Source organism: Coregonus lavaretus (assembly GCF_964263955.1).
Source record: "Coregonus lavaretus genome assembly, chromosome: 11".
Classification (NCBI taxonomy): domain Eukaryota; kingdom Metazoa; phylum Chordata; class Actinopteri; order Salmoniformes; family Salmonidae; genus Coregonus; species Coregonus lavaretus.
Genome location: NC_139998.1, coordinates 47,281,441 through 47,305,698, shown reverse-complemented (window position 1 = coordinate 47,305,698; position 24,258 = coordinate 47,281,441). Strand labels below are relative to the sequence as shown.

The 24,258-nt window shown below is 43.7% G+C and overlaps 1 protein-coding gene across 1 annotated transcript; it reads right to left on the bottom strand.

Moving 5' to 3' along the window:
* Window positions 1-2,034: 2,034 nt before the first annotated feature.
* Window positions 2,035-17,617, bottom strand: LOC311136800 (uncharacterized protein). The gene is made up of 5 exons (XM_084171080.1): window positions 17,548-17,617; window positions 4,015-6,475; window positions 3,139-3,401; window positions 2,829-2,867; window positions 2,035-2,714 (listed from the first exon to the last, which is right to left on the bottom strand). Exons 2-5 carry the CDS (start codon window positions 6,332-6,334, stop codon window positions 2,625-2,627), a joined length of 2,712 nt encoding a protein of 903 aa, XP_084027206.1. The 5' UTR covers window positions 6,335-6,475; window positions 17,548-17,617; the 3' UTR covers window positions 2,035-2,624.
* Window positions 17,618-24,258: the final 6,641 nt, after the last annotated feature.

Below are 24,258 nucleotides of genomic sequence, written 5' to 3'. Positions count from 1 at the left end.
AAAGAACACTTTAATTTTATTTCAACTATGAAAGCGAGGCAAGATTAGGACCTGTGACCTTCTGGTCCCTTTCCCAGTGCCTAGTCCACTGCGCCAGTATGGGGATGGGCGCCACTCTTTCTTTTCACATATATAAAGCTGTTCAGTCATTCAGAATGTCAGTAGATTAGAAATGTGATTAGTTAAGCATGTTGGATAAGGTTGGGGGAAAAAAGCCGCACTGGTATTCAAACTGGCGACCTTGTGCCCTCCAACCTCCCTCCCTGAGAGCCTTTTCTATATTTGACTCTCACCTGTAAACTCCACATACTGACCTGTCACTCTTAGCTCTGCACAATGAGCTTTCATCCAACCAATAACATTCGTTCTGCAAGTGCCCTGGAGGCGGGGTTGCCCTCAGAAAAAGTTTGAGGTCGGGACTCTATCCGATCGTGGGTTATAGGCATTGCAGCTTTTTAAAGGCAATGTTCCTGCGTTCATGGAGATAATATTCACGGTCAAAGCTGCATATGTCGGCATTTACCTTTGTGGTCCTCTGTAGCTCAGCTGGTAGAGCACGGCGCTTGTAACGCCAAGGTAGTGGGTTCGATCCCCGGGACCCCATACACAAAAAAGAAATATATAATAAATTATGCACACATGACTGTAAGTCACTTTGAATAAAAGCGTCTGCTAAATGGCATATTATTATTATTATTTAAAAGCTGCATTGTCGATCGACCATACACGGTCGGATTGAATCCCAGCCGGGAATGAGGAAAAGTCAATTATTGGCCGTGTTCGAGAGCATCAAAACCGTGATGTATCATGGGTAAATTATGACTGATGGGTCAAAAATAAATATGTTGAGTAGTTATTTATGATGCAAGGTGATTTGTAGAACCATCAGTCTCGACTCGCTTAAAAAGTCGGCTGCAATGTTGAACGCGCCCATTCGTTCCTCAATTCCTTGTGTCCTCTGTCCTCTTTCTCAAAACAAATTGGAGGGGAAGGTCTCAAGGGGAGAGGGTTTGGATCTTTTCATCCATTGTGGTTTGTGTGGGGCCTAGCAGTTCCCTATACTACAACAGTTTTAAGATAGAGACACACTGATGCATGATTGCGGGTGAAATCGGGATACATCATTGTCCTTCAAACCCATGAAGTACAACTCAACATCTCTACTTTTTTTCAGACGAGTTGTATACTTACAATTGGACGATCATGTTAATGCAGGGTGGTGTAAATGGGGTTTCAACATTACAGCTGCACTCTCAAATCCCGTACAAGCAGTTCAATTGTCTGCCCAGCAGATGCCGACGTTTTACTCCATTTGATAGTTTGAGATTCCCTATAATTTGATCAACTTCATCTACAATGCGATTTGACATCAACGCTTGTATAAGTAGTGGAGGCCACCACTGCCACCAAATGTAGCAGAGTTGAATCTCTTATGAGATCTACATTATCTGGGCTATTTTCAGCAGTATCTCTTACCATAGTCTCTATAAAAAGCATATCTTGTCATGTTACAAACGGTCAGGTTTAGAGTGTGATCGAACTTGTTTGTCACTGAACTTACAGTAGCCGACTGGCAAGCAAGGAATCTTTCTAACTGTTCATTCATAATAGCACATTAATAAGGGCTCGATTCAATCCGTATCACGGAAGATGGCTCGATGAAAATTTAAAGGTACAGTCATTTCCGATTGAGCCGACATATGCAGCATTTTCTGTGAATGCAGTCAACTGCGTTAACATTGCCTTTCAAATTTCAATCGCGCTATACTGCAGATCTTTTGCGATACGGATTGAGTCGAGCTTTAAGAAAGGCAATAAGGACCTGACCGGTTTAGGTAAGAAGTCTTACACTCATTTCTGCTGTCAAAGCACATTCAGGTCAAATTAAGAACACAAACATACTGCTATCTGCTGTAGCTCTTTATTTTTATATTATTATATTAATTATCAGGCTAAAGTCAACATTTCTTGAAGACAGTACTGCAAGTGCTCCGTACTAAATACATCATGGATATCTGATGATGGTTTCTTGCTTGTTTTTGCTTTGCAAAGCACAACTGACATGACAAAAAAAGCTCCCTCCTTTATTTTCTATGCAGTCATTTGAAGGCAGATAGGCCTAATCAAAGTTACCTAGCAGCCAGTGACTGCCAGACTTAAAAATAACTCATACGCTAATGATTCGGACCTGCAACCTGACCATAGCCGTTTCATCCCAAAACAAGGCAATGCATTCTAAGCAGGCACAGAACTCCTTTTAAATTCCCTTCCGTTTACAATCCATCTCCGATGGCATTTGGAAAAAAAACTATGCCGCAGCTAAAACCTGTCCTGTCTTTATTAAATATTTTTTTCAGTTCACTTGTCTTTTTTCTTTTATAAATCGTGGAAGGTCACTTACTCTAGTCGGGGGCGATGTTCAGGTGGCTGATGTGGATGAACGGGGAGTTTATCACAAAGTGGACCAATCAATATGTCCAGCCAGTTTGGTAGTGTGTAGTCAGAGAGTATATTCATATGTGCTGAGATGGGACAACAACTTCCCTAAAATGCCTGTGTGTTGTTAATCTCGCTTCCTTTCTACCCTCTCTCACCATGCCCTCCAGGGGAGAGGGCTGGTGGACTCATTGGCCGTCCTCCTTGGTGTAGTCGCCAGCCTCCCACCGCAGTGCCCGCTTGTTTTTGTGCCTGGTGATGCGGGTGGCCTCCAAGACCTACAATGGAAGAAATAGCAGCAATGTTATATTGGACGTGTGCTCAAGGTCCTTCTCTGAGACAAATGACCAATGATTCAACGCACATCAACAGAGAGAGGAGCAACCACTTACCTCACTGTTCACATCATCAATGCGCTGAATTCCTGCATACTGCAGGAAACACAAAATAAATTTTCCAAATGGGCAACTAGCAATTATTGTAGTATACAAAACCTATGAGTTGAGAAATCTCACAAGATGTACTTGGTTTCTCCATCACTATCGGTACTCTTTTTTTTTGTAGGCGTATTGCATTGCTGTATTTCTTTCCAAACTGTGTGCCTAAATGTTTTTGTCTTATGTGTGTCTATAATGAATTTTCAATGTGTCTGTAGACATCAACAACACCATCTGTGTCCAACTACAGTCTTTTCTCACTTACAGCGTTCTCTTCCAGCTTCAGTTTGACTCTCCTCTCCTCAAAATCCTCTAGCAGTGTCTCGGTCAGGCCCTTTTGCGTGGGTGTCCCAGGGGAGCCACCTATCTCTGCCCATGGGCTGGCAGGCAACATAGGGGTAGCCCTGCTAACCACGGGGGAGGTGGGCCGTGGAGAGCCCCATGGCTGGGCGGTCACTATGGAAAAGGAGGGAAGTCGGGCAGTGGGACGAATGGAAGGGGAAAAGGGATCTGCGCTGTCTGTTTTATCTGGAGGGGGGAGGGGATAATGAGTTAACACATACATGCTTGTAATTGTGTTATTAATGATAGAGTACATTTGAAGTGTAAATTGAATGCAACATGAAACTACATAATGATAATTGTATTCTTAGCATTGTACACACTTCTGACTCCCTATGAAAATGGACACTGGTAGGCTAGACATTTTAGATTATCTTGCCATAATGTGATCTTAATCACTAAATGTCAGTGCATCAACTCTAAGGAAAAGCAGCAAAAACCTAACTGGAGTAATTATACAACAACCTCACAGCGATCTGTTTTGCTCCGTGTTAATGATTAATCATGGCTGGTAACACAGCTTTGGTTCCTCTGCCCATATATGACCAAAGTTCAAGTTCTAATTAAGCTTGTAATTTCCACCAGTCTAAGAAAGCCATCAGTAAACAAGACTGTAATGCTACATCCACTTAAAGCTAGAAATGTGAGGACATTTGACAGTTGATGCATGTAGAGATTTACTTAAATCAAGCCAAAAACATGTATAAGATATTGCCATCATTAATTATTCCTGTGTTACATTGTTTTGTAACGTTATGTAACTGTATAGATTTGTGTATGGATTAATGTACCATCCTACCTATCATTGATACTGGAGTGATAAAGGAGTAGGGCCGTCTGGCCAAGCTTGTCTGCTCTACAAGACGTGAAGGGCTCTCATAGAAGACAGAGTCTTCCTGTTCCTGTTCCACGATGACCCTTTGCGGGCTTTGCGATTGATATGTGTCTTTAGCGTCTCGTCCTACACAGTCCAGGTTTCCTTCCATAGAGGCAGACAGGCCACAGGATTCCCTGAGTTCCCGGAGCTCCTGCTCCCGTTTTAGATCCTGCTCAATCTCCTTCTGGATAATATCTGGAGCGTTTGTTCTTCGAGGTCGCAGGCCACCAGAATTCAGGTGCGCCTTCCAGGTTCGAATAAGCTTATCACTCGGCTCAGACCCCTGAACTGCAGAAGCGGTGGGTGTAGGGGAGGAGGGAGAGGACAAAAAGGAGGCTTCTTTAGCCGAGGAGCCTTTGGTTGGAACTGGCTCCTTTCTTCCCACAAACCACAACGGGTCATTTACTACTTCGCTGGTACTGGTCGTCTTCACCAATACTGTGACTTTAGAGCTTGCCGCCTTTGTGGTCTCATGGCCTTTAAATGTCCCACTCTCCTCTGGGAGGCTACTTGGCAGTACTCTGGTGAGGTCTTGGGACTCTGAACCCCAGCCTTTGCTGGTGGTATTGACGCTTGGAGTGGAGTTCATGCAGCTGATGTACAACTCCGTCTCTTCTGAGTGCCGGTGAGGGAAATATGGGGAAGGGATGCCTTCCATATTTGAGCTGCTACTCCTCACAATGACCCCGGGCGAAGACCAAGCCCTTTTCCTCTTCTCCTCTGCTCCAGATTGGTCCGGCAGCTCAAAGATCTTCTTCCTATCCTCCAGTTCCTGGGGAGTTCCCCGGTCGTACAGACCTGGGACCCTCCCCTGGTGCAGCAGGTCCTCTTCCCTCTGGCTGTCCTTCTCGATCTCGCGCTGGATGAAGAAGCTCACCCGATTCTTCTCTTTGGCCTTGACAGGTGTCAGTGGTGGTGCAGGCTGGGAGAGCAGAGACTTGGTCTTGATCTCCACCATCTCCTGGACATCGGTGTGCTTGATGCCCCGCAATTTCCGAAGGCTCTCCTCTCTCTCCTGAGCGATACGAATCTCCCTCTCAATGGGCGTCTCTCTGTAACCACTTGCCGGTTGGGTGGCCTTGCTTTCTGGTTGAGAGTTGTCGTTGGATGTGCTTCCATCACTTGTGTAGCCAACACTGGGGTCCCCTGATAGATCCTCCAGTCCAGAGTCAATGTCGTAAAGCAGGCTACTCTGCCTCTTGGTTACGTTCTCCTCTGTGCGGTATACTGTCACCTTTCTGCCAGTGATGACTTCCCCTTCATCCTGCTGTTTCACTGGGGTTGGACTTTGGTTCAACCATACCGTAGAGTGGTCTTCTTTTTTCGCACTCCTTGGTGATAGCAAGCTGTCTTCTGACTGCCACGGTCGTCCTTGTGGTTTTGGAGAGCTGGGACTCTGCAGAAAGGGGTTGAGCCTTGACTGTTCCATCTTTAGGAACTGCTCCCGTGCTGCGCTGAAGTTGATCTGCTCATTGTCAATGGTGCCAGCCTCGGCTGCTGGTGTGGGCTCAGATTTTCTACTGGTTGGACCGTAGCTCAAGCTGAACCCTTCCAGCAGCTTGTTGGGTGACTTGCTGAGATCCTGGGTTACCAGCGCACTCCACTGCTCCCTGTAGGTGGCAGTCTTGTTGGGGGCATGACCATGGATGATCTCCTGCCTAAGCTGCTTCTCCTCCTCCTCTGCCTTCAATTGGGCACCATTGTCTGTGTTCACCTGGTAGCGGGATTCCTCGTCCTCCTCGAAAAGACTCCCTGGCTTCTTCCCACCGGTGTACGTCTGCAGTTTGAAGCTGCTCTCCTCTTTCAGGGTGGCTTGTCTTTCCGGGGACACCATCCAGGCTTCATTCAGCTCCGCCTCGGGGCTTGCAGGATTGTCCACGAACGAGTAGAAGCCGCAATGGGAGCCCGTGCTGCTGGGACTGCTAGGGCTGCTGGCTTGCCAGTCTTCGCTAGTGATGCCACCGTTTTCCTCCGACACCGCCACCTGCCTGGCCTGCACCACCACGTCCCGGGATGACACCTCCTCCTGCTGGGAAGATACGACAACCGTGGACCGGGTGTGGTTTACGGAGATGCTGTCGAAACTGAAAGCAGAAGAGTTGCCATTCCTGTTGTAGGTCCAGCTCCGGTCCAGGCTGAAGGGCTCGTCGGTGGTGGGGCTGAGCATAGTGTGAAGATCTGTTACCTGCTCCAGTTTGGGTGACATGGGCTGCAGCAGCCACTTTCTGGGTGTGCTGTCCATGGTTCCTTGGGTTGTGGCGTCTTCCTGTGTAGACAGTGAGATTTCTGAGGCAGTAAGCTGGTGAGAGTGGCACACTATCAGGTCTCCCTCCTCCTGGGTCAACACATCCTGGTAATCATCAGATGCAGCAACTGAGAGTCTCTACAACCGATAGAAACAAAGAGGGAAATGGATCAAAACTTAAGCAACATAAGAATAAAGACAGATGAATAGTCAACGGGCAAATGTATCCTGTCAGTATCAACTGTCACGGCCCCTCCTCTGCAGTGCAGGGGCGGTTCCTCCTGCAGGCAGAGGAGGGTCGTTAGTGATTGGAGTTGGTGTGATTGGAGCCACCTGGGCTCCGGGTATTTAAAACTGCTTCACTAACCACTCTCTCTCTCTCTCCCTGCTCCTCCAGGTATGATCCTGTTTTGTTTGTTCCTTTGTAGGTTTACTTAGTTTCCACTCAGTCATGTTCACACACACACACACAGATTCATGCATCCATGCACCTTACCTACACCCTACATTATGACATTTCCACACCTCATTCCTTTTTCTTTGTTTTAAAGTTAGTTTTTGGTTTACAATAAAGAACCTTTTGATTGGCCTATACCTGTTCATGTCCCTATGAGCCGGCCTGTGACACAACCAATTAAACAAGGCTACCCCTGTCCTGATAGTTCTAACAATTAAACATAACGACATCTTAAAGACACTTTTGGAATAGCTACATCTTTGCATACAGCGACAATGGCTGTCATTCCCACTTCCCAGATATCTACAGAATATGGATTGCGCCACCAAAATGAAATTACTTGCATAACACTTTTCAGGGTTTTATGGTTTACAGGAATCTGTTTTAAAGGGGAAATAAAAACTTGTGCAAGAGAGGATGGCGTGAGATTTGCTGTGGAATGCCACTATCATTGTCAATAACATTTATGGCTTCAATGCAATGCCTACTACCTCAAGATAGTGAGACACCACCTTTACAGTAAACCTAGCTGATAAGGAGAGAGGTCATGAAACTCCTTATATTCAAACTGGTAAAATTTAGAACAATCCAATGTGTGAGATGGTCTCAAAGATACAGATTTTTGTGTTTGTCAAGAAGGTAAGAAATATTAAGTTGGTAACAAGACTGCAATCAGGTCAGATTTAAGTTGATTTAAATTGATCAATGAAACTAGAGTCAGGTAAGGAATCTTGTATTAACCTCAGGTGTTTTCAGCGTGAACCAGGAAGTCAATGTCGAAATGTCCCATGCATTTTACAGCATACAGTGAGGGGAAAAAAGTATTTGATCCCCTGCTGATTTTGTACATTTGCCCACTGACAAAGAAATGATTAGTCTATAATTTTAATGGTAGGTTTATTTGAACAGTGAGAGACAGAATAACAACAAAAACATCCAGAAAAATGCATGTAAAAAAATGTTATAAATTGATTTGCATTTTAATGAGGGAAATAAGTATTTGACCCCCTCTTAATCAGAAAGATTTCTGGCTCCCAGGTGTCTTTTATACAGGTAATGAGCTGAGATTAGGAGCACACTCTTAAAGGGAGTGCTCCTAATCTCAGTTTGTTATCTGTATAAAAGACACCTGTCCACAGAAGCAATCAATCAATCAGATTCCAAACTCTCCACCATGGCCAAGACCAATGGTGTCAGGGACAATATTGTAGACCTACACAAGGCTGGAATGGGCTACAAGACCATCGCCAAGCAGCTTGGTGAGAAGGTGACAACAGTTGGTGCGATTATTCGCAAATGGAAGAAACACAAAAGACCTGTTAATCTTCCTCGGCCTGGGGCTCCATGCAAGATCTCACCTCGTGGAGTTGCAATGATTATGAGAACGGTGCGGAATCAGCCCAGAACTACACGGGAGGATCTTGTCAATGATCTCAAGGCAGCTGGGACCATAGTCACCAAGAAAACAATTGGTAACACACTACGCCGTGAAGGACCGAAATCCTGCAGCGCCCGCAAGGTCCCCCTGCTCAAGAAAGCACATATACAGGGCTGTCTGAAGTTTGCCAATGAACATCTGAATGATTCAGAGGAGAACTGGGTGAAAGTGTTGTAGTCAGATGAGACCAAAATCGAGCTCTTTGGCATCAACTCAACTCGCCATGTTTGGAGGAGGAGGAATGCTGCCTATGACCCCAAGAACACCATCCCCACTGTCAAACATGGAAGTGGAAACATTATGCTTTGGGGGTGTTTTTCTGCTAAGGGGACAGGACAACTTCATTGCATCAAAGGGACAATGGACGGGGCCATGTACCATCAAATCTTGGGTGAGAACCTCCTTCCCTCAGCCAGGGCATTGAAAATGGGTCATGAATGGGTATTCCAGCATGACAATGACCCAAAACACACGGCCAAGGCAACAAAGGAGTGGCTCAAGAAGAAGCACATTAAGGTCCTGGAGTGGCCTAGCCAGAATCCAGACCTTAATCCCATAGAAAATCTGTGGAGGGAGCTGAAGGTTCGAGTTGCCAAATGTCAGCCTCGAAACTCTGCAAAGCAGAGTGGGACAAAATCCCTCCTGAGATGTGTGCAAACCTGGTGGCCAACTACAAGAAACGTCTGTGTCACGCTCTGGCTCCGGGACTGTGTATTTTGAGCCAGGGTGTGTTCATTTGGTTGTGTTGTATTTGGTTGTGTTTCATTGTTTGGTCGTGTGACTCCCAATCAGTGGTAACGAGTGTCAGCTGTCGGCTCGTTATCTCTGATTGGGAGCCATATTTAAACTGTCAGTGTTCACCTTAGTGTTGTGGGTTTTTGTTCCTTGTCAGTCATTGTAACGGAGGACTTCACGTTTCGTCGTTGTTTGTTTGTAGTGAGTACTTTAATTTAATAAAGTCATGTTCGCTCAACGCGCTGCGTATTGGTCTGCTCCTTTTCAAGACGTTCGTGACAGAAAAACCCACCAAGATGGGACCAAGCAGCGTGTCCAGGAGCCATCGCCAGGGAGATCCCTCACAGATCTCCTTCGCCTCCTGGACTGGGTCAAGCCGAGTGAGGAAGAGAAGGGCTTGACATTATGGCAGAAGGGCGAGAGGCTGGCGAGGGACATGGAGGCCTGGTCCACGGGTAGGAGAGACGCCCCGAAAATTTTTAGGGGGGGGCTCACGACGTCGGACCAGCGGGAGGCCGCGATAGAGCGGCCCAGTGGGTTGCCGGAGAAGGCCGCCGGGTTACGGGGGCCACTGGTCGAAGAGGGGATGGAGGAAGTAGAGGCACGGCGAGAGGTACTGGCGTGTGTTGCCAGTCCGGTCCGGCCCGTTCCAGATCCCGGTGTAGGACCAGTGGTGTGTGTCCCCAGTACAGTCCGGCCCATCCAAGCTTCCCGCACCAAGCCAGTGGTGTGCGTCGTCAGTCCGGCACGGCCCGTGCCTGCTCTCCGCATCAAGCCTGTGGTGCGTCTCGTCAGCCCGGCTCTGCCCGTTCCTGCTCTCCGCACCAGGTCTGTGGTGCACGTCGCCAGCCCAGTCCGGCCCATTCCTGCCACTCGTACCAAGTCAAGGGTGCGAGTCGTCAGCCGGATTCAGCCCATTCCTGCTACTCGCACCAAGCCAAGGGTGCGAGTCGTCAGCCGGATTCAGCCCATTCCTGCTACTCGCACCAAGCCAAGGGTGCGAGTCATCAGCCGGATTCAGCCCATTCCTGCTACTCGCACCAAGCCAAGGGTGCGAGTCGTCAGCCGGATTCAGCCCATTCCTGCTACTCGCACCAAGCCAGGGATGCGAGTCTTCAGCCTGGTGAGGCCTGTTCCGGCTCCACGCACCATGCAAAGGGTGCGTATCGTCTGCCAGGTCCGGTCCATTCCTGCCTCACGCGCCAAGCCAGGGGTGCGCGTCGGCAGTCCTGATCCAGCTAGCTGGGTCAGATCGGACTGGGGGCACTACGGGGGGATTGTAGTAGGGTGGTGGTCAAGCCCGGAGCCGGAGCCGCCTCCGAGGAGCAATACCCACCCAGCCCTTCCCTATTTGGGGTGTAGGCGCGGTCGGAGTCCGTGCCTTTAGGGGGGGGTACTGTCACGCTCTGGCTCCGGGACTGTGTATTTTGAGCCAGGGTGTGTTCATTTGGTTGTGTTGTATTTGGTTGTGTTTCATTGTTTGGTCGTGTGACTCCCAATCAGTGGTAACGAGTGTCAGCTGTCGGCTCGTTATCTCTGATTGGGAGCCATATTTAAACTGTCAGTGTTCACCTTAGTGTTGTGGGTTTTTGTTCCTTGTCAGTCATTGTAACGGAGGACTTCACGTTTCGTCGTTGTTTGTTTGTAGTGAGTACTTTAATTTAATAAAGTCATGTTCGCTCAACGCGCTGCGTATTGGTCTGCTCCTTTTGAAGACGTTCGTGACAGTCTGACCTCTGTGATTGCCAACAAGGGTTTTTCCACCAAGTACTAAGTGATGTTTTGCAGAGGGGTCAAATACTTATTTCCCTCATTAAAATGCAAATCAATTTATAACATTTTTGACATGCGTTTCTCTGCATTTTGTTGTTGTTATTCTGTCTCTCACTGTTCAAATAAACCTACCATTAAAATTATAGACTGATCATGTCTTTGTCAGTGGGCAAAAGTACAAAATCAGCAGGGGATCAAATACTTTTTTCCCTCACTGTACCTGCAAAATGGGAAGGCAGGTAGCTTAGTCGTTAAGAGCGTAGTGCCAGTAACCGAAAGGTCGCTGGTTCTAATCCCCGAGCCGACTAGGTGAAAAATATGTCTGTGCCCTTGAGCAAGGCACTTATCCGGAGCGACTTACATGAGCAATTAGGGTTAAAAGCGTCTGCTAAAATAAACATGTAACATCATCCAATACCTCAATTTTTTTTCGCAGCATGTCAACCCTCAAATGCATGGGAATTTCATATGAGGTTCAATCGTCTCAGTCAAACATCTTATCTATTTTTGCGAACTTTGGAGTTTCTGTATGGAAGATTACCAGATATATTGCTGTGATGTGAAGATCTATAAAACCATTCTGCTCCTGTCTTTGCCTAAACGTTCTGATTCATAATACATGGACAGATATATATTGGCATACTTTTTATGTTAGTCAAGATTTTATATTACCTTTTACTTATGGAGAGTTTCAGGAAACCACAGTCAAGTCATATTTGCACTCAATGGCGGGTGCAACACAAATGCAAATTATGATTATAGTTATTGACTATCAACAGTTTTTAATTTCTTCAAGCAGTGGTTTAATCTTAACCATCTATATGGTGTAACTAGAGTGTTAGGCTCCAATTCCTTTTCAAAGGGCCTACTTAGTCAGAGGATATCAGAAGAAGCATGATGAGGGAATGAGAGAGGAATGTGTTCACTCCTTTCTCACACAACTCATCTGGAGGTGGGAGTACTGGCACTAGAGCAGGATATTAGATACTCTCGGAGAATGAAAACAGATACCTTCTTCATTTAACAGCTGTATAAAAAGACAAACTACTCTGTCACACAAGGCAACTAGCTGTAATTCCTAAGAATCTCTATAACACTTTTGGCACAACGGCATAGCATAACATGCGGACTGCTATTCAAGCATGTGGGCTAATGAGTAAAATCTATAACCCCTGGAAACTTCCACTCTGTTCAACATTCTGTCATTTAAATAGACATAGACAGAAATATCCCTCATTTCACCATTCTCATCAGGGGCAGACTGGCCATCTGGCATTATGGGAAAATGCCTGATGGGCTGGTCCAATTTTAGCCTAGTGGGCCTGTCTATCTTGGTTGTTTTTTCCGCAAAATGATAATTATCTGGCTAATAATTGGGGACTCAAGGGAAAAAATGGGCCGGTGAGGGGGAGTCAAGGAAGAAATGCGTTAGAAATCCCAGGGCCGATTTTTGGTCCCAGTCCGCCCCTGATTCTCATCATTGTAACCCTGCTGACACAGATATGCACACATCAGCATTTACTGTAACTAATCATGTCAGGTGCACAATACTAGACAAATTGGCCTTTCAGGAGTAAACCAAGTCCAAACCTTCACTGAGATTCCAAGACTTTTGGCTCAATCCAGAATATGCTCTTCAGCAAATATACGGCCATTTTGAGTTTAAAATAACTTTATGGGGGGCGAGGACCATCTGAAAAGTACAGAGAGAAGTTTTGTGAAAGATGGTAATGCTAAGATAACCTAGATACGTAACTGCTCGTCAGTGCATTACATACTGTCCCAAGAGTTCTAAGGCAGCCTGAAGTGTGTGTGTGTGTGTGTGTGTGTGTGCGTACGTGTGACCACGTGTGTAACGGTGGACTGTGTACACCTGATAAGCTCTTTTTAGCGATACTTCCTGGTATCGGCTTTGCTCATTGGCTGAGAGAGGAGAGGAGCGATCTGTGGGGGACGAGATACACAAATCTCCTCGCCCCCCACTAATGTATTACCTCACACTGGTGCGTGTGTGTGTGTACATGTTTTACTATACTTGTGAGTACCAGAAGTCCTCACAAGAATAGTAAACCAACAAAAATTCTGAGAAGTGAGGACATTTGGCCGGTCATCATTTGTAAAAAGTATATTTTAGGCTTAGGGGTTAGGTTTAGAGTTAGAATTAGGTTTAGGGGTTAGGGTTAGAATGAGGGTTAGGGGTTAAGGTTATGGTTTAGGGTTAGGAGTTAGGGTTAGGGGTTAGGGAAAATAGGTTTTTGAATGGGAATCAATTGTTGGTCCGCAAAAAGTATAGTAAGACATACAGTGCCTTCAGAATGTATTCACACCTCTGGACTTTTTCCACATTTTGTCATGTTACAGCCTGAATATGAAATTGATAAAATTGAGATTTTTTTGTCACTGGCCTACACACAATACCACATAATATCAAAGTGGGGTTATGTTTTTCAAAATGTTTATAAATTAATTAAAAATGAAAAGCTGAAATGTCTTGAGTCAATAAGTATTGAACCCCTATGTTATGGCAAGCCTAAATAAGTTCAGATCATATAATAAGTTGCATGGACTCACTCTGTATGCAATAATAGTGTTTAATATGAATGACTGTTGTTGAATGACTACATCATCTCTGTACCCGACACATACAATTATCTGTAAGGTCCCTCAGTCGAGCAGTGAATTTTCAAACACAGATTCAACCACAAATAGCAGGGAGGTTTTCCAATGCCTCGCCAAGAAGGGTACCTATTGGTAGATGGGTAAAAAAACAAACAGACTTTGAATATCCCTTTGAGCATGGTGAAGTTATTAATTACACTTTGGATGGTGTATAAATACACCAAGTCACTACAAACATACAGGCGTCCTTCCTAATTCAGTTGCCGGAGAGGAAGGAAACCTCTCAAGGATTTCACCATGAGGCCAATGGTCACTTTAAAACAGTTACATAGTTGAATGGCTGTGATAAGAGAAAACTGAGGATGTATCAACAACATTGTAGTTACTCCACAATACTAACCTAAAGGACAGAGTGAAAAGAAGGAAACCTTTACAAAATAAAAATATTCCAAAACATGCATCCTGTTTGCAACAAGGCACTAAAGTAATACTGCAAAAATAATTGGCAAAGCAATTCACTTTTTGTCCTGAACACAAAATGTTATGTTTGGGGCAAATCTAATACAACACATTACTGAGTACCACTCTCCATATTTTCAAGCATAGTGGTGTCTGCATCATGTTATGGGCAATGTTCCCTCAATTTCTTTTTGGCACTGAGCAAATTTCTGGTCTGCTAAGCGCAAAGTTGAACATTGTGAAAATTCTGTGCAACTTCCGGCGCGTGTTTACTGTGAACTTTAAGTTACAGTTTTAACAGTGGTCAAGTAGGCTGCTGTGGCTATTTGATCATAATGTAGGCCTACAAGAGTGGCCTACCATAAAAAACAATGAAGAAAAATGCATCCCATATATTTTAACATGGACATAGCTGTTCTGTCAGTAGCAGCAAATGTGTGGTGTTCAGTGTAGGTCTACATTCCATGAGACTTTTGAAAAAAACATGCAGGGCTTGACATTAACCTGTTTATCCACTTGTCGTTCAGACAAGGAGGTGACTGAAAATGTTGTTGTTTGATGCAAGAAACCACTTAAAAAATGTCCATACCATTCATTATTAGAGAGAAACAGACAAATTATGCTACCCTCTTTCTATTGGCTACTTAGCTTATTCAATACCGTCTCGAAATACAACACTGCCCCTTTAAGACATAAAAAAGGTCTTTACCTGACTTGCTTTTCAAAGATGGCTAGAAATGCACACATTTTGTGCTCTTGTAGGAAGCAACCACCCCCATTGTTGACTAGAAATTATCTAGAACTGGGCTAATAACTCACTAACTAGCAAATAATATGATCAAATGTGCACAGGTGGCTACATGCAGCTCTCGTTTTGATACCAAAATAAGTGCATCTACTTGTGACCGCTCATGCTATAAACACAGTCCATTTCAAAGTGAATGGCACAGATCCATATATGGCAATGTCTATTTGCATATATGCCTACTGCAGCTCTGATTGGTTATGGCGCAACGGTCTGTGTAGAGTATGGGCCTGAGTCATGCCTGTCAATGCAATAGAATTCTACTCCAATGCACTCTGCCTACAAGAAAATCTCTTGCACAGTTAGCGTTGCATACTAAGTCTCTTGCATAGTTCATTTTGTTTCGGTATGTTACATTGGCTAATATTGCGTTGATTCGAGCACAGTAGAGCGAAACATTGATAGTGTTAACTAAAGGGGAAAACTCTAGAAAGTTCAATCTCGTGCTTCTCTGCGCTGGCTGATTATTTATTCTGCACAGCAGTCTGAGGGGAGCTGCGTGCCTGCGCATGCGTGCAGCTTAGAGGGAACATTGGTTATGGGTATGCTTTTCATCATTAAGGACTGGGGAGTTTTTTAAGATAAAAAAAGAAAAAGAATGGAGCTAAGCACAGGCAAAATCCTAGAGGAAAACCTGGTTCAGTTTGCTTTCCACCCAACACCTTTCAGCAGGACAATAACCTAAAACACAAGGCCAAATATACACTGCAGTTGCTACCAAGATGACATTGGATGTTCCTGAGTGGTCTAGTTACAGTTTTTACTTAAATCGGCTTGAAAATCTATGGCAAGACTTGAAAATGGTTGTCTCGCAACAACCAATTTGATAGAGCTTGAATAATTTTTAATAGAATAATGGACAAATATTGTACAATCCAGGTGTTCAAAGCTCGTAGAGACTTACCCAGAAAGACTCACAGCTGTAATTGCTGCCTAAGGTGATTCTAACATGTATTGACTCAGGGGTGTGAATACTTATGTAAATGAGACATTTCTGTATTTCATTTTCAATAAGTTGTTTACAGGTTTTCACTTTGTCATTATGGTGTATTGTGGGTGAGAAAATATATTGAATACATTTTGAATTCAGGCTGTAACACAACAACATTTGGAATAAGTAAAGGCGTATGAATACTTTCTGAAGGCACTGTAGCTGTGTGTGTGTGTGTGCGCACAAACTTACATTAGTCAACAAATGACCCTATTGTAGCATGGATTAGCTAAGGCCAAAGTCAAGATGTATAGACTCTCAAGATAATACAATAACATTTGTCCCTGTTATTACCTTTAGACGTATTCAAGTCTAATACATGTACTTCTTGACTGTCCAAAAATAAATGCCCAAATACATGTTGTCATACCCTACCCTACAGCTTACCAAGTATTCATGGATGCCAAGGGAAGTCAGGCTTCCCAAAACAATGGACCAATATTTTTATTTAGTCTCTCTGTGTTTTATAATTTTCCTTCAATTCGCAAGAGGCTGAATGTATCTCACAGGCGAAAGCATCCGAGCGAGCGAAACAGCGCCCCTCTGTCTCTCTACGTGTAGGCCATCTATCTGATGCTGTCTGGTCCAAACAAGTATGACATTGTTGCTTCCCGTAGCACTCAAGGCAAGGGAAGCCAGCAAGCATCTGGCCTCCCTTGACAAAAAAAGTATAAAAAATTAGCTAATCAGCGTTGAGCTAAACTGAGCGAGCTCAACTGTGAATGGTCCTGTCGCACCAAAGAAAAGTGTCAAGGGAAGCCAGCTTGGATTTGGCGTCACTCCTATCAAATCCCATTGAGAGCATACGTCATTGACAGAAAAACTTGAATTGTTGCATCTCGTTGTGATGTTGTCCTACAGTGGCTAGCTAGCCAGCTAGCTAAAATCAGAACCATGGACAGCCACATCATATTTAGCTTAAGTTGATTGGACTAAATCATTTTTGGTATCTTTTAGTTGTCACTGTATTTGACTAAGCAGAGGTGATTTGATGATGTTGACATGTTGAAATGGTGCTGGAATAATGGATGCAGCTCCTGTTTTCTTTGGGACATGCGGTAACTCTGTGGTTCTAAATCAATAGTTGTTTAGTGGTCCGAAAATGTTGGAAACATTAACTTGCTTGACCATGTTGTAGGTCATGTAACTGTCTGTTACTGTACATGCAATATGCTTTGTGGACTTCACTGGACAGAGGGTGCTATCCGGTTTTGTGATAAAACAAAGGTGTGGTTGAATTTATTCTGCCACTGTGTCTTCTTATTGTCTCAGCCTTTAGCCCTTATTATCACGGTCACAAGGCATATGAATTAACAGGTTATAGCGCAAACAACACAATTACCACAACACAGGTTGTAATATGTTTTGGTTTCCCCAGTGATTTTACCCACGCACCGCTACTGCAGCTTATGTCTGTTGACCATACAGATGTCAAACCAGTTTACATGTCTTGGAAGGACATCCATGCTAACTTCTCATTAAAGCTCTAATAATCAAAAAAATATAGAATTTTGTAAAGAAACAATGTGCTAGAGTGCTCCCATGGGTATAGGTTGTGTCGCTACAGAGACAGGTGTATGCAAGGTGCCACCACAAAAAAAGTGTATAGAAGTATACAAATATAGGATCTTAATTTGAGCCAGTTTGCTACAGCAGGAAAATAATCCTGCAACAACAGGAAATTTGAATAATTATTTTTGTATTGGTTGATACATTTTTCATAAGGGAAAATCAAGTCTGAAAACTTCAGATGCCTTTTAAAACCTCAAATACACTACAAGTTTTACATTTCCTGCATTGAAGGCAAGTTCTCATGCAAAAGGGTGATCAAATTAACAACCTTCATCTATAATGTAAGTCGCAATAATGCTATTGAAATACATTGAATTTGACCTGAAAACTGTACAGTACATAATTAAGTAATGAATCCTACCTTAAGCGGTATACAGCGAACAAGACCAAAAGTTTGTCTTCTCTGTCTGATGTCTTTCTCTCTCTCTCTCTCCCGGTCTCTTGAGCACCCTACAGCATAGGCAAAGTTCAGCCAATGTCATGTAAGCTAGTGGAGTCACACCCTCTCACAGAAGAGGGAGAAGTACATGAGACTGACAGACCGCTATACCAACAACTGGTAGGAGAGAAACCTTTTTACCTCTCCAAGGCCAAACTGTCAATCAAGAGGACCCAGATCACTCTTATAATAAACAATCGGGCCATAAAGAACTTAGACTATTTCAATGTGTACTGAAACAAAATAACTTGGGGCTCTATTCAATCTGAATCGCTGAAGCGTTACAGATAGCGTGCTAGAAATGTAAAGGTAATTTCATATTGATCCGACATCTGCAGCATTTACCGTGAATGCAGTCTCGACTAATGCATACGGATTAAATAGAGCCCCTAGAGTGGTTTTGTTGCAAGAGAAAACAGAATATTCTGGTAAGGTCGCTGAGTCCTTCCTCCCACCTCAGACAACCTCATTAGGAGAAGCAACGCTAACCTCCTGTAGTCTCCGTAACTCCTGGAGAGCTGCTGGGTGTGCAGGCTTTTGTTCCATCCCAGCATCAACACACCTGAATAAATGAGCTGTGGTCCAAACTGAAGACCGTGATTAGTTGATTATTTGAAACAGGTGGGTTAGTGCTGGACTGAAACAAAAGCCTGCTCACCCAGCAACTCTCCAGGACTGGAGTTGGAGAACCCTGACCAGAGGGAATGAGTAAGGTCATTTCCTGGTGAGAATCAGTGTCCCAGTGCTTTCAACAGAAGCTTCTCCTTCCCTTCATGACCACTGGCATTACTTGATATGTGGTGTTATGGACACGTATCCATTCCCTTTACCTATCACTGGTCTCACAAGGAAGCAAGAACAGAAAATAACACTGTTTACAAATACTGAGGCATCATCATTATCAGTCTTGCCTGTGAACTGTTACAGAAGCATGTTGAAGTTCACCTAAGAGGATGTCCCAGCCTTAGCTACAGTCCAGTGAAGAGCTTGAGTCATAGTGGCCTGTGTTCTAAATGTTCATTACTTTTTCAATCATTACCTGGGTAGAGGTGGAGCGCCCTCTCACCAGTCTGCTTCCTTTATGTTTTACAAGACAATTTAGCAATTGAGATTAATCTTTGCCAAGAGCCACTAACACTACAACAGGTGGGCTGGACATGACAGCAGGCAGGGCCAGGTCCGCAGTAGGTCGGAAAGCTTAAGGGAAAGAAACTTGTGTTTGACTCGTATGGCAAAAAAACATACACCTTTTCAAATATACCTTTCTATACCTCCATTCCACTTCTGATTGCTATAGTTTTTTAGGAAAATGTATTTAATGGTTTATGTGATCAAACCCAGCTAGTACAATAGATACTGATCTATTGTTTCTTGTAGTCACATTCATTTAGCCATTGATCTGAACAACCAGAGAGGTGGGAGACATCCGCTAAATAATTAATTCACCTGACCAGTGCTTATTGAGGAAATTAAACTACTTAAAAGTTTTGGGACGCGGCCAAAATAAGATAACATTTTTTGGGCCCAAGTACGTAGTAGAGGGCTTTCCATTTAGAATCAGAATCAGAGCAGAGCATTCAGTTTGGAGAAACGGGGATGTTCACACTGAGAATAGATTCACTGCTCTCTAGTGACTAGCATATGCGTGTACACTAATCATTACAGTATTTCAATCAACTTTATCACTCTGAATGAAGACGTATAATATGGATCTCAGTTTAGCTTACTAATGAAAATAAATGGTTGTGATTGTAGAGGTATATCTACTTTACATCGCTATTGTCATACATTTAGGAATCAAATGCGTGACAGATGTAACGTGACAGATTTTAAAGTGGGCACTATTGAGATGCTTTTAAATCAATGATGATCGGCGTAGTTTTGGCACAAGAGCATGGAAACCATGAGAAGAATCTAGGCTGTAATGGCGGTGGTACAAAAACTCAAACAATGAAGATCCAAAACTGTTGATTATTGGTTAATGAGGCAACATCTAGAATGATGTCAAGGCAAAACAAATTGGTAACAGGATTCTTTTTTGTTTCAACCACAACGGTCATTTTGTCTTTTGTGTTTGTGGTAAGGGTTGTCTTACCTTGGTCTCATGCTCCATGCTGTTACAAAGCACCTGCCAAGGAGGGGTGTACTTGAACATCCTGCAGAGTGTGTGTCTGTGTGAGAGAGAGCTGTTGTGTGTTACAGTGTGTTGGTAAATGTGTTCGGCAGCTCTCTGTGTAACAGGATCCAAGGTTAGGTGCAGGGGGCAATCAAGTTCAACTCAGGCCCTCTAAGAAGAGAGAGAGAGAGAGAGGAGACAGAACATTACATTTGAGGAGATTGAGGGCCTTCTTTTTTTTTTTAACTATAAAACATTGATTAAACAAACATTTTGGTGAAACTCATGGTTACCTATTTTGGTTATTAATTGTCTTTAATATTTTATTATTTCTTCATCTGGCAATTAAAAAATGTACATGCTTGAAAGGTTTCCATATCTTTGTACGCTTGGTATGTTTCTTCACCCAAACCTTTATTGCAGGCTAATATTTTTCAGCCACGATTACTGCAAACATTCACTGAACACACCTCACAACGCTTATAGGGAAGGACATTCAACAAGCACAGCACTTACACAAATGACTGATGATTGGCTGAGAGAAATTGATGATAAAAAGATTGTGGGGGCTGTTTTGTTAGACTTCAGTGCGGCTTTTGACATTATCGATCATAGTCTGCTGCTGGAAAAACGTATGTGTTATGGCTTTACACCCCCTGCTATATTGCGGATAAAGAGTTACTTGTCTAACAGAACACAGAGTGTGTTCTTTAATGGAAGCCTCTCCAACATAATCCAGGTAGAATCAGGAATTCCCCAAGGCAGCTGTTTAGGCCCATTACTTTTTTCAATCTTTACTAACTACATACCACTGGCTTTGAGTAAAGCCAGTTTGTCTATGTATGCGGATGACTCAACACTATACACGTCAACTACTCCAGCGACTGAAATTACTGCAATTCTTAACAAAGAGCTGCAGTTAGTTTCAGAATGGGTGGCAAGGAATAAGTTAGTCCTGAATATTACCAAAACTAAAAGCATTGTATTTGGTTCAAATCATTCACTAAACCCTAAACCTCAACTAAATCTCGTAATGAATAATGTGGAAATTGAGCAAGTTGAGGTGACTAAACTGCTTGGAGTAACCCTGGATTGTAATCTTTCATGGTCAAAACATATTGATGCAACAGTAGCTAAGATGGGGAGACGACTGTCCATAATAAAGCGCTGCTCTGCCTTCTTAACAGCACTATCAACAAGGCAGGTCCTACAGGCTAGTTTTGTCACACCTGGACTACTGTTCAGTAGTGTGGCCAGGTGCCAAAAAAAGGGACTTAGGAAAATTACAATTGGCTAAGAACAAGGCAGCACAGCTGGCCCTTAAAAGTGCATTTCAATCTCTCATGGCTCAAAGTAGAAGAGAGATTGACTTCATTGCTATTTGTTTTTGTAAGAAGTGTACAGGCTAAATGTACCGAGCTGTCTGTTTAAACTACTATCACACAGCTCGGACACCCATGCATACCCCACAAGACATGCCACCAGAGGTCTCTTCACAGTCCCCAAGTCCAGAACAGACAATGGGAGGCGCACAGTACTACATAGAGCCATGACTATATGGAACGTTATTCCACATCAGGTAACTGATGCAAGCAGTAGAATCAGATTTAAAAAACAGGTAAAAATGACCCTTATGGAACAGCGGGGACTGTGAAGAGACACACACAAAGGTACAGACACACGCATACATTGTGATATTGTTGTATGGTGGTATTAAACATTTTGTATTGTAGATATGTAGTGGTGTAACAATGTTATATGATATACTGTTTTATCTTTTGTTTAAATGTAATGTAAGTGCCTTAATGTGTTTGGACCCCAGGAAGAGTAGCTGCTGCCTTGGCAGCAGCTAATGGGGATCCCTAATAAATACAAATACAAGTCCCCAATTTTCAAAATAGATGGAGAATCATTCTCTCCTTACATTATATGATTGATTCTATAACTCACCTCCCGGTTCTAGACCTCCCCTCCTAGACCTCTGGGTTCTCCAACAGGTGTTCTTCATTCCACCCACGGCTCCTCTCAAGCAGATGATCTAGCACCGTCTGGATCTGCGCCCCCCCACTGTGTCAGGCCTAACAGCTGGGTCTCCGGGCTCCGCTGGTGTTGTGGTCCTGGGTTTGGCCCTGACCAGACCCCTCCCTGTTACCCCCACCCCCACCCCCCACACACAGTACCTGTCACTCGCCCCCCTCCTAAAACCCCCCTCAACCCCTGTCCATCAAAGCTGCTAGTGCAGAGGTATTGAGCGGTTGTGGTGGGGGAGGGGTGTAGCGTGACCGCTCCGTTGTGTTTTCCAGCAGCGGCCATGTGTGTGTTGCTGAGGGCAGGGGAATTGCATTGGAATGCTGCTGACCATCAAAAAGTGCCAAACAAAAGAGGAACATTCCGTGCACATGCTCTCACACACACACACACATACACACACACACACACACACACACACACACACACAATCCCACCTCTGCCAACAGTGACTGTGTAGCCAGGTCACTGTGTCAATGACAATGGCTGTGACAATGTTGCAGCAGCTCCTAGATTAGCAGTGTAAAAACATTGCATTTTGGTGGATAGGTGGACAGGACCTTTGCTCACAGGAAAGAACTGTGAGGATTTCACAATGCAGGCCTTCGAGAGCATTACAAAGCTTAAGGAGGATTTCAACTTTAGACTAAGAACTGAGGCTAAAGACACACACACACAAACACACATTCACACACACCTGCATACACTTTCACAAATATGTACTGATGGAGGGAAGAAATACAAAAACAGAGACCGAGAGAGACGTCACATTTTTATTTGTTGTTTCAAACACTTTCCTCTACAGCACTTTCCAGTTTGTAAGAAAGCAGACCTTCACAACTAACAAAGCATTAAGAAGAACAGCAGTGTGTGGACACCCACTCTATTACCTGGGCCCTTCACTGACTGACTGCCATGAGCACAGAGATCTAGGAGTCTACACAAGAGGACGAGAGAGCGACAGACATTTTGTTTTGCACAAGGACATTTATATGTAGATATTTATATATACATTTACAAAAAAGATGCCTGACCTGGGGCCAGACTACAAGGCATTTGGGGTTGTGTAGAGAGAGAGAAAGTCGGAACTGGAATGTAAATATTGATAAGAACCAACAGGGGGCGCTGTTGCAGAGCCAGAGTCATGAGGTAACCATGGCACCGGCAGTGCAGAGAGTGGGAGGGGCTAGAGTTGCCAGGGGCGACAAGCCTCACTGCCGCTGCACCAAGCTCAGCAAGAGGGAGGGGCCAAGGAAGGAGAGGTATTGGGTATTCAACAGGATCTAGGATCAGATTACCCTAGCCCCCAATCCTAACCTTAGCCATTAGGGATAAAAACAAATCTGACCCTGCATCAGTGGTTAAGAGTAACTTCCACCCACTGCTCAGTAGGTTAGGATGGATCAGCACTTTAGTGGATACATTCACTACCCTTCATAAGAACATAATTGGCATTCATTACCCTTCATTGACATTGACATTCGTTAACCTTCAAGCTCAAAGTTGTTGAAGACAGCAAAATCAACAGTGTGAATAGAGCAGAGAAAATGAACAGTGTCATGTTGTTTTCCAAGTCACTCTCAAAGTGAAAAGTAATTATTTCCTCTAAAGAAATGTTATGAAGGTGTTATGCAAGTCCTTTTTTAACTTAAGTGTCACCATATTTCATTGTGGATGGACAAATTTGATTAGGTTATGGTCACCAATGTTCTCTCTGACTCTAATGGTATGGGCGATTTCTTATACCAGGAACACCAGGGTTTCAGTTTGACCACCCTAAGTGCATTTGTACAGTCAGTTTGTGTTAGAATAAAGAGATGTATGACTGTTCATGTTTTTCCGTTTTGAGATGAATGTTGCGTGTTATCTTAAAATAAAAACTTTGAAAACAGAACACCTAGTTGCTGCTTCAAATAAGCTTGGAATGTAACCGATTAAACACTTCCTTGTTGAGGTGTGCTTGATGGGTCTAGCAAATTACTCTTGCTTACACTATTTCCTATTGCAAATAGAAATATCAGTGATTTTCTTGAAACACAAGCTGCAGAAAATACAATCTAAAATAATATCTAAACTTCGGCTGTCAGATATGACAGTATCAATGATTTAGCACCACAGAAACACACAACCCACATGTATCCATCCCAACATGTCATGTGCTGCCAGGTTGGCAGTGCCAACATATGAAATCTTCTTTCCACCTTTCATATTGAGCTTGACAAATCAAACTTATGCCAACAGCCACTGAGGCTGAGCCATATATATATATATATATATATATATATATATATATATATATATATATATGTGTGTGTGTAGTAAACTGTTAGCATGCAGATATTTAGGAAATGAAAAGGCATAATCTTATACCAAGGAAAGGATGGGCCATGGTTCAATGCTTGCCCTTTTAGATTTTTGTGTGATAAGCTGATGAACTAAAAGGCTGTTATCAGTGCTGCTGCAGTAGCTAGTCCTAAATGCTATACCTA